The sequence below is a fragment of the Fukomys damarensis genome, unplaced genomic scaffold (assembly GCF_012274545.1).
Source record: "Fukomys damarensis isolate Sample0158 unplaced genomic scaffold, DMR_v1.0_HiC HiC_scaffold_17, whole genome shotgun sequence".
Classification (NCBI taxonomy): Eukaryota; Metazoa; Chordata; class Mammalia; order Rodentia; family Bathyergidae; genus Fukomys; species Fukomys damarensis.
The window spans coordinates 70,077,952-70,088,358 of NW_022900929.1; the positions used below are offsets into that span (position 1 = coordinate 70,077,952).

The window sequence follows — 10,407 nt, forward strand, 5'->3', positions numbered from 1 at the left end:
TCCCTCCCGCGCCCCGCAGAAAGGAACCGCGCCTGGCTCCCTGCGCTGCTGCTGCTGCGTGCCCAGCACCCGGGCCCGGGACCGCACCGAGTCCAGAACCGCAGCTGTTCCGCGCGCTGACACTGTGCAGAAGGGGACCGGGGAGGAGCAAGGCTGAAAAGGTCAGGTAGCGGTCGGTTGAAGTTCAGGGAAAGGATTCCTGGTTCCACTTACTACGTAACTTGGGCAGTGAACCGCTCTAAAAACTTGATTTCTTATAACAGCAATTACTTTTTTGCCGCTTGTCGTGAGGGTTATATAAAGGAATTCACGGATAGTATTCAGTTCTGCCATGTAGTCTGCTCAGTCTGTTAGGAGCTAATACCTGAGGGGAAATGGAGAATGAGGAACTCGAATTTTGCATAACGGCTTAGTATCTCCACATTTGCGGTTCTACCCTGGGCTTGTCAGAATGAGCAGGTGCAAGGAGAGCTTGGCCGCAAAACTCCAGTGTTGCCCAGGTCAGACACTTCCGGTAGCCTGCTGGTCACAGCACAGGTCTGATGCCACGGACCGGAAGGAGGCCTCAGACATTTCCCAGAGACAGCAGCAAGAATTTGAATTCAGGGCTGTCTTGAGCTCTGCCTTAAGTTTGTGGAATGGTATGAGAAAAACCGCATTTAATGTAAGGATAAGATTTAATTTTCCATGACTAATTCCATGATTAGTAACACAAGGTATAAAATATCAATTACTTATATTTGCATTTTCTGATTCTCCCTAGAGTAATCAAGTCAGAGGATTATATGATTTTTATCTGCCCAGAGAAGAACTATGGATCTACAACATGGAGACTGGAAGATGGTAACTGAGTATTATGGGGCCAACAAATTCTATTAAGATCGCAAAGCGTGAAGGGAGGGCAGGGACAAGGGGAAAAAATGAGAACCAAGATCTGTCATGTAAGGGTAGGAGATCCCAGCGATGCATGTAGCTGTGCTGTGTACCTAGGATGTACCAATAAACTCAATGAGGGGAAAAAAAGATTGCAAAGCAAAAGTAAAGTTAACCCTAGTGAATAAAAAGTTGAATATGCTGTTACCTGTGCATTTGCAGTGTTCTAGTTTAGATTACCTCTTGTTTTTTTTAAGACAGTATCTCTGTGGGAATAGTTTAGGAATTACTACTTTTATGACCTTAGGAGAAATTCCTATTCGGGGCTCTATAAGGACCAAGTGGTGGATGGAGGCTTGCTATCCTGGGATGGAACGACCCAATTCCCACAGGCTTTTAAAAGATCATGAGCCTTCTCTTCCGTAGTACCTTGGATGAGGAGGGTTCCGGTGTGTTAGAGTGTCAGCGTTCAGCTGGGGGCAGTGGTGCGTGCCTGTAATCCAAGCTCCAGAGAGACAGGCAGGACGACTGCAGATTAGAAACCCCTGTGGACAGCTGAGCACGACCTCATCCATGTCGGCTGCGTGCCGGCGCTGGGACTACCTGACGCCCACAGCTTATCGGGGGAGAGGGTCATCTTGGCCCACTGTTTCAGTCCAAAGTAGGCTGGCTCTGAGCACAACCCCTGGCAGCCAGGAAGCAGCAAAGGGGAGGTGCCAGGGTGGAAACAGACATCCTCCCAAATCACACCAATTGATCTGCCCCTTCCGGGACTCCACTCCAGATGTGTGACTTTGGGGGAACCTTTTAGATCAAATCATAACACTCTCTCAAAAACAGGCTGGGCATGGAGCTTAGCACTCCCTAGGTTCAAGCCCCAGTAATGAGAAAGAGAAAAAAAGTTAAGATTTTTATCTGCTGGCAATGTAGCTCAGTGGCAGAAAAATCACCTAGCACATGAGGCCCTGGCTTGCATCTCAGCACCAGAAAAAATATATAGTATGTTCTGTTTAAAAACCATACTGAGAATGGTGGCACATGCCTGCAATCCCAACAGTTCAGAGGCTGAGGCAGGAATATTGAGGCCAGCCTGAACTACATAGTGAGACCATCTCAAAAAATAAAAGTCAAAACGAAGGCCGGGAATTTAGCACAGTGGTTTCACTTTCTGCCTTGCAAGTGCAAGGGCCTGAGTTCGATCCCTAGTACCAAAAAATAAAAAAATAAATACGAATGTAAAATTATTTTATATAAACTGAGCATAATCTGAAAGGATATTTTGCCAGTCTTGGGACAATGATAGTCAAGAACGTGTCAATAGTAAAATTTTAAGTGTTTTCATAATGCCAGGTTAGCTGTGTTTACAGATTCATAAAGCAGTTTTCCCCAAGGTTTCCTGGGAACTGTATTTCAATATTTAACTTATTATATGATCCAGAGCTAGAATATTAGTCCCAGTTGAGAGTCAAACTAAAAATAAGGATTATTTCTATATATATATAGCAAATCCGTGTTTAAATATAAACTCTTTCTAGAAAATGGAAAATTTATTAGTGCAATATTCCATAAATGAGAAATTCTACACATTTCTTAAACCATATCTGACAATGTAGGCTTCACCTTGAGTGTATTAGTATCGAGATTATATTTGATCCAGATTTTGGGTGTTACGTGTAGTATTGCTCAGCCTTTTCATTTTGACAGGGTCTTGATAAGTCCTGAAGTTGCTTGGCTGGGTTAGAACTTGTAACACTCTTGCCTGAGCCTCCCAGAGGGCTAGGATTACATGTGTCACCACACCCGCCTGAGACCCATTTTTAGATTCAGAGCCAGTGCTGGCAAATCTAGGCGCACAGTAAATAAACACTCCCTGGGTGTTTGTATTATTACATAAGGGTCTGAGTCAGAGTCATGTGAATGGCTAAAAGGTGACTGAATAAAAAGAAAACTTGTTGAATCTGTCAGGACTAGGACTGCTTAAGTTTTCAAACCTTCGGGGTTCCTGGCCCAATAAAAAGACAGACAGTTACAGGCATGTGAATGAAAAGCCAAGAGTTTAGTTGAAGAAACGTGAAATGGTCCCTAGAATATGACACTCAGACCTTTGGACACTTTCAGTTTGGTGGGTCCAGCTGGTGCTGTCTGAACAACAGGTGAAGAGCGGAAACCCCATTTTCTGAGCGGACTTTAGAGCTAGAAGAGATGGCTGGGCCTCTTTTGGGGGGTGGCTTACCGGGGATCGAACTCCAGACTTTGTGCTTCTGAGGCAGGCGGCAGAACCAGAGCTAAATCCCCAGCCCTGGGCCTCTTTTTTTTTTTTTTTTTTTTTAGAAGAGTAAGTAACAGATCTGTGCAAGTCTTTTGGGAATCTTATATACATTCCATTTGACCCCCTCAGGAAGAAAATTAACACCGAAGGCGATGTCCCACCTTCAATGTCAGGCAGCTGTGCCGTGTGTGTGGACAGAGTGCTGTACTTGTTTGGAGGACACCATTCAAGAGGCAACACAAATAAGGTCAGTGCTTCTAAAGATTATTCTCCGAGGCAACTTTATTCTTACTGTGCTTCAAACAACCCCAGAAAGTTAGGTTACTTCTCTTTCAGTTAAAAAATACATGTACTTTATTAAGGTATGGATGTGCACTGTAATATTTTCCCTGTTAGTCTGTATCTAGGCCTTTTGTAAAACCATCTTCTGTCCTAGTGCTCTGTGCAGATACTTTGTCCCCCTGAATGTTAATATTAGTAAACAAACTTAGAACATCACAGGCAAAACAAAAACAAGATGTAACTGTCGAGGGACGAGTAAGGATGGACAGAACACCACTCTCAAAACCATAAGGACAAATTAACACAGAAAAGAAGTCCAGAGTAATATTCCCATAATATGATAGCTTAAGACCAGTTCGGGTTTTCTCCTTTTTTTTCCAAACAGGAGAACAGGTGTTGGCTGTTCTATTCGTGCCAGTAAGAGAGGTGATGTTTCAGAAAGGTACCTGTGAACTAGGGAGATTCCTTCCTGCCAGCTTATTTATTTGGCTGCTTAGTAAGCACCTTACATGCTCAGTGCTCCGGTGGATGCTGGTGGCAGAGATGAATGCAGTCTCCACCTCTAGGAGCCAATCCGGAGGGGACAAATACGACTGCAGGACTTGCAGAGATACGTGGAGCCTGGCACAGGGTAGCAGCTCAGGATACATGACTGGTTCAGAGTCCTTGATGTTGGGTTTGGCAACGTGAGGGATGCAACAAAAAATGTTCACCCAAGCAGTGATGCGTGTGAATGAATAAGGGAAGTCACAGTGCAGAGACAGAAGCAAGCGTGTCTTGTTCAAGGACATGCCAGGTGGTTTTCTAGAGGGGACATGTGGTTAGGATGGCTTCAAACTGTGCTCCCAGGGACACCTGTAGGGGAGCACATGGTTTGAGGGGGCTCCAGACTGGTGCTTCTGTTCCCAGTTTAACAGGTACTTTGTTTATTTGGTACTGGGGACTAAGCTCGGGTCCTTGCACTTTCGAGGCAAGTGGTGGAACCACTGAGCTAAATCCCCGGCCTATAGCTCTTTTTATATATATTGGGCATTTTTTTTTTTTTTTTGGTACCAGGGATCCGATTTGGGACCTTGTGCTCTCGAGGCAGGCAGTGGCACCACTGAGCTAAATCGCTGGGTCTCTATTGATTGGGCTTTTGCTTGTGATTTTGTTGGAAGAAAGGGCTGTATAGCTAGAAGATTCTGCCTGTGGGTAGGCCATATGTTTTTCAGAATCAAGGAAGAGAAAAATAACTTTTGACATAAGCTGAAGAAGATTGAGAAAGAGGTAAACTGCTTTTAGAGGATGGTCACAGAAACACTAGTATATCAGATGGTGAGGTGCAAAAGTGTTCAAGATTGACCAACTGTATTCCAGAGAACATATATTCAGGATGGGAACCATTTGGAGGACAGACCAGTATTTAACCTTTTAAACAATAATGCATCTTTAGCTCCAAGAATTAAACAGACAATGAAGATGTGTTTGTTAAATTAAACCTGAGAGTAAAACTGGTAAACCTGATGGGTTTTTTTTGGTAACACTGTCCTCATATGCAAAAGTTAAATCAATAAAACTCAAAGTGCCTGTGTAAGGCAAGATAAGGAGCTTGTGCAAGAATGTAAATGAACACACTGCTGATCTTCATCATGAAAGTGTGGCTATAAAAAAATTAACTAACAGTGTTGTTACTGACCTAGGTTATTTACATTTTGTCACAAATTCATAATCTTGACTCAGACCAGGATGGCAGCCATTTGGGGTCACAGTTTTAGCAGCACTGAATTAGAAAGCACCTTGTTATAAGTCAGTAAAATTATATGCTGAAGATGAATTTCTTCCACAAGCAAATCTAACTGAAGTCATTGCTTTGGACAGTTCTACATGCTGGATTCAAGGTGTACAGACAGAGTGTTGCAGTGGGAAAGAATTGATTGCCAAGGAATTCCTCCATCCTCAAAGGACAAACTCGGTGTCTGGGTGTATAAAAACAAGTGAGTTAGAAACAAGTACTGTCAGGCCGGGCATGGTGGCACATGCCTGTAATCCCAGCACTCGGGAGGCTGAGGCAGGAGGATCGCTGTGAGTTCGACTAGCCTGGGCTAGCTACATAGTGAGTTCCAGGTCAGTCTCAACTACATAGTGAGACCCTGAAACAAGAAGTACTTTCAGACATGTATTTGTTTTCCATTCATACCACGTGTCAGAAAAGGAAAATGCCTTGTACCCTAGCCTACAGAGCTTTGTATTTTTATTGTCTTGTTTTTTTCATCCAATAGGCTAATATTTTTTGGAGGGTATGGATATTTACCTGAAGATAAAGCACTGGGAACTTTTGAATTTGATGAAACATCCTTCTGGGTAAGTGGAGTTTCATATTTGCATATGGCCAACTTAGTATGTCCAAGTGATGCATTTTATATTTGCTAATTGTTGTGTTCACTTAATTGGACAGGAGCTATGTAATTTTACAGACTATTGATAAAATGACTCCAATTTTTACTTTTCTGTAGAATTCAAGTCATCCAAGAGGATGGAATGATCATGTACATATTTTAGACACTGAAACATTTACCTGGAGCCAACCTATAACTACTGTGAGTTACTGGAGAATAATGAGTTAATAAAGTAAGGTTGTTTAGAGGAGAAAAAGGATACAGCAGAGTTGGGAGATTTTATAAACCCAACAGTTCATTTTTACTATTTTCTGGAGAGAAGAATCACAGCTTTATTATTCTCCATGGAATCTAGAACCTGATCAGAAAAGTTTAAAGAACATATAAAGACACTAATGTAACAGATGATAAGTAGCAGCTGCTATTGTTTATAATTAAATAATCTATCTCTAAATTAGAATTTAAGTTTCTTTTTAGATTTTTCCTCCTCTGCCAGGTATATAATGTGCTTGTCTTTATTTTAAAAGATAAAAATGAAGCAACCATTTTGTTAAGATTCATCAGCCCCTTCAGTAACATCTCAAACAGAAAACTAAAATTCCCAGCTGTGAAAGTCAGCTTTTAAACTACTATTGTTATCTAGAAGTCTTTACTTCAGCTTTTAGAAGCTCAATTATCTGGTATATTCTTTTTCAATTTCCAGAGAAGGCTGGTATTTTCCCTCTTACAAAAAGTTCACTTATTAAATTGTTTTTATGGCTTTTTAATAGGGTAAAGCACCTTCACCTCGTGCTGCTCATGCTTGTGCAACTGTTGGAAACAAAGGCTTTGTGTTTGGAGGCAGATACAGAGTGAGTAGGTCAACAGTTTCAGCGGATTGCTTTGAAATGTTCAAAATGGTAACTATTTAATTATATTTTTTAGGATGCTAGAATGAATGATCTGCACTGTCTCAATTTGGATACATGGGAATGGAATGAGTTGTAGGTATCACTTTAGATAATTGTTAGAGGGCTTTTAAAATTAGATTTTGTCCCTATTGCCTATTATTACTACGTAATAAATTTAATTGTCTACGTAATAAATTTAATGAACATGTTCACGAGGGTCCCCAAGGTTTTATTTACAATTTCAGTAGCCATGTGTCTGACACAAAATGCTCAATATCTGGTGAAAGGAAATCTAAAGTTGACTCTGCTTTTAAAGAAAATGTAGCATAAGGCGTGTGGGTGTTCATATCAAGAAGCTTCTGTAAAGTCTCTTCCTAATCGCATAGAAGTTTTAGTACTGTTGTTCTGTATATTAAACACAGTAGCTGCTTTTAAATGGAGATATTGTGACTTAGGCTGCTGTTTTCAGAGCTCCCCAAGGCGCATGCCCAGTTGGCCGATCCTGGCACTCACTCACACCAGTTTCTTCAGATCATCTGTTTCTCTTTGGAGGATTTACCACCGAAAAACAGCCACTGAGTGAGTCCTTTAAAATATATATATAAACTAGCTGAAAATATATTTTATTCTTATTTTTTTGGTGTCTCACTATGTAGTTGAGACTGACCTGGAACTCACTGTGTAGCCCAGGCTGGTCTCGAACTCACAGCGATCCTCCTGCCTCAGCCTCCTGAGTGCTGGGATTACAGACGTGTGCCACCACACCCAACAATAAATATATTTTAGATGTATCAGATGTCTACAGGGTTGGTTGGAAGGTTTAGTAATTCTGATCCTATAGCACAATTGTACTGTAACTGTACATATCATAAATCCATTCTGCACAACAGTTAAAAAAAATTACTTGGAGCACTTAAAAGCTCCACTGAAGAGCTTTAGCATGCAGAAGGCTTCGTTGGGTAACTGCAGAGGAATAAAAAGGAAATACAATCTGATTTATTAATCTTTCTAGCTAAAGATGTGTTCTTTAAATATCAATGTCATACTGACAGAATGAATGTATTTGATAGCTTTTCTTTGTCTCAATCAGGTGATGCCTGGACTTACTGCATCAGTAAAAATGAGTGGATACAGTTTAACCATCCCTATGCTGAAAAACCAAGGTATGAACTACCTAAAAGGTAATTCTCAGACTGAATTACTGAGGCCCACTTATGTCTAAGACTGGTAAGAACTGAGGGTGTTTTAGCTGCATCATCTCCATCGTTCTCAAATAATGTTGGTACTCACTAAGCTTTAACACCATTCTTGTCAAAGAAAACCAGTATCTAAGCATCAGATGCTTTCTTTTCATCTGCTGTGGACAAAAGAACAGATCTAGATTTATTATTTTTTCCTTCTTCTGTTGTAGAATTATTCATATAGGTGAAATTTATAATTAATCTCTTTACCTGAGTTGAATTGTATCTAAGTTTGTCACCGAAACCAAAAAACAAGAAGGGAAACCTGGGAGAATTTTAAAATCTTAATGTACAAAAAACAACTGTTGAATGGATTTGCACTAGCGCACTGTATAACAAAATTTAAGAAGTCAAATTATCCCCACCAAGAAAAGCCTATTTAACAGTGATGTTTATTTTTGTTGTAAGTCTCAAAAATAATTGCTAAAGGCAATGATACAATTACAAATAGTGCTGCTCAAAGAACATTTATATGTTAGCCTGCATTTTCCCAAGCTACAAACTCCAGGTTGTGCCAGTAAGACTTCATTTGGCACAAAAGACCTTTCCCAAGAATTAACCGGCTCTGGGACTTAAGTTTGCTAAGGCAGGGCTTTCACACAGCATCCTCAGATTGTTATTCTATATGAGCCAGGGGCCTTCCCAGTGAAAAGAGGAAGGAGAGGGCGGGGATATACTACTCAGATTGCTACAGAGAATAGAACATTCAGTTCAAAACACTCTCGCTACATATATAAGGACAGAGAGTAAATAGTATCCAGATAAAATAAACATTAATTTTATTTTTCACTATGATACTGGGTCTCAACTATCTTAGGCTTTCTAGATTTTATTGTACCAGCTCTGCTCTATAGAGTAAATAAATGACCAGTTTGGTCTTTGGGTGACTTTAAACTGAAGTTTTTGTTTTAAATGTAGGTTGTGGCATACAGCTTGTGCCAGTGATGAAGGAGAAGTAATTGTTTTTGGTGGGTGTGCCAACAACCTGCTGGTCCACCACAGAGCTGTGAGTATACCACTTCATTTTATCATTCACACTTATTCCTGAAGGTCTTGCTTTTTAATGTGCTCTTCATCTCTATTTTCTAGGCACACAGTAATGAAATACTTATATTTTCAGTTCAGCCAAAATCTCTTGTACGGTAAGTAACTAATTCTTCATTTTGCACTAATTAACATAAAACACTAGTTTTATGGATTATTTAAGGGGAATAATGAACCTTCACTGACATGACTAATCAGTTCCATGAAAATCTTTAAAAAGGGTTTTTTTTTTTTTTTTGCTTAAGTTAATGTGCTTCTAAAATAGTAAAGTGAAATTATTTTTCTTTCCTTGTCCACTTTCAGGCTAAGCTTAGAAGCAGTCATTTGCTTTAAAGAAATGTTAGCCAACTCCTGGAACTGCCTTCCTAAACACTTACTTCACAGTGTTAATCAGAGGTTTGGTAGTAACAACACTTCTGGATCTTAAGGCTTCATAAAGAATGCCTCTGATCGCCTTGCATGGACAACAATCCTGTAATCTTCACAGATCATGATCATTTGTATAATATATTATCGTAGTTTGCAACTACTTGGTTTTAATGTGCACGTGTGAATGCCTAGGGAACCTATTTTTGTGTCTATAAAGTTTACAATAAATGTATTTCATATCAGTAACTGTTCTCTATTAAAGCAGAAAAAGTTAATGGTTATTACATCCTTTTTGGTAAGAACTTCAAGCTATAGATCTATAGAAACATACTAAACAATCTTATCCTTATCAAAATAGAAGTTTAAAAAAAACTAAAATTTTATTTTCTTTAAATAGCAAGAGTGGTTGTGATCATGAAGTTTTTTTTTCTTTAAACCTGAATTTCTAATGTAAAACTATTCTCCATAGGACTAAGAATTATGAAGGGACCAAAAGGTATACAAGCTTAATGCTTTGGTGCAGGAGCTAAGGCAAGTGGTTACAATGACTATAAGCAGGTGATTTTTCAATTAAAAAGTAACTGTTTTGTAGATCATAAAGGAATGGAAATAATGTATAATTTTATTCTCCATTCTGATAGGAGACAGAAGAAGAAAGCTGAGTCAGGAGTCTTTAGTGGTTAAGCCTAAAAGTGCACTTCTGATATTCTAGGTTAAGATACTCTATAACATGCTACTAATAACTACTAAAGATGGAAAAGAAAATGGTACAGAACTCAGATTCCAAGGAAAAAATGGAGTGAAGATGTGTAAATGCATGGAAATGATTAGTGCCAGTTTTTTTCTAGGTGTTATTCCTCAAGCTGATTCATGGGAATTATTATTTATTTATATCTGGTCTAATGTATTTTTGACAAGGTTTTCAAGACACAATCCTAAATGTTTAATTGCCCCCACTCCCACAAGAACAAAAAGCCTCTCATGATTGGCTTGTTTTATATATATATATATATATATATATAAATTAGGTGTTATATACAGCAGACTACTATCAGAAGTTT

At 39.5% G+C, this 10,407-nt stretch overlaps 2 protein-coding genes across 2 annotated transcripts in view; one reads left to right on the forward strand and one right to left on the reverse strand.

Annotated features, from left to right (window-relative positions):
• The window catches only part of Klhdc2 (kelch domain containing 2), a 14,905-nt gene extending 4,521 nt beyond the window's left edge, over positions 1-10,384 (forward strand). Inside the window, exons 3-15 of the mRNA XM_010632710.1 lie at positions 5-161; positions 764-843; positions 3,272-3,389; positions 5,285-5,400; positions 5,686-5,767; positions 5,920-6,003; positions 6,573-6,653; positions 6,727-6,785; positions 7,162-7,271; positions 7,783-7,855; positions 8,852-8,939; positions 9,023-9,075; positions 9,281-10,384. Of these exons, the coding sequence (XP_010631012.1) occupies positions 5-161; positions 764-843; positions 3,272-3,389; positions 5,285-5,400; positions 5,686-5,767; positions 5,920-6,003; positions 6,573-6,653; positions 6,727-6,785; positions 7,162-7,271; positions 7,783-7,855; positions 8,852-8,939; positions 9,023-9,075; positions 9,281-9,404 (1,225 nt within the window). The 3' untranslated portion in view covers positions 9,405-10,384. The remainder of the gene's footprint in view (positions 1-4; positions 162-763; positions 844-3,271; positions 3,390-5,284; positions 5,401-5,685; positions 5,768-5,919; positions 6,004-6,572; positions 6,654-6,726; positions 6,786-7,161; positions 7,272-7,782; positions 7,856-8,851; positions 8,940-9,022; positions 9,076-9,280) is intronic.
• The window catches only part of Nemf (nuclear export mediator factor), a 50,847-nt gene continuing 44,923 nt past the window's right edge, over positions 4,484-10,407 (reverse strand). Inside the window, exon 34 of the mRNA XM_010632593.3 lies at positions 4,484-4,629. The gene's annotated coding sequence lies outside the window, so the exon portion shown is untranslated. The remainder of the gene's footprint in view (positions 4,630-10,407) is intronic.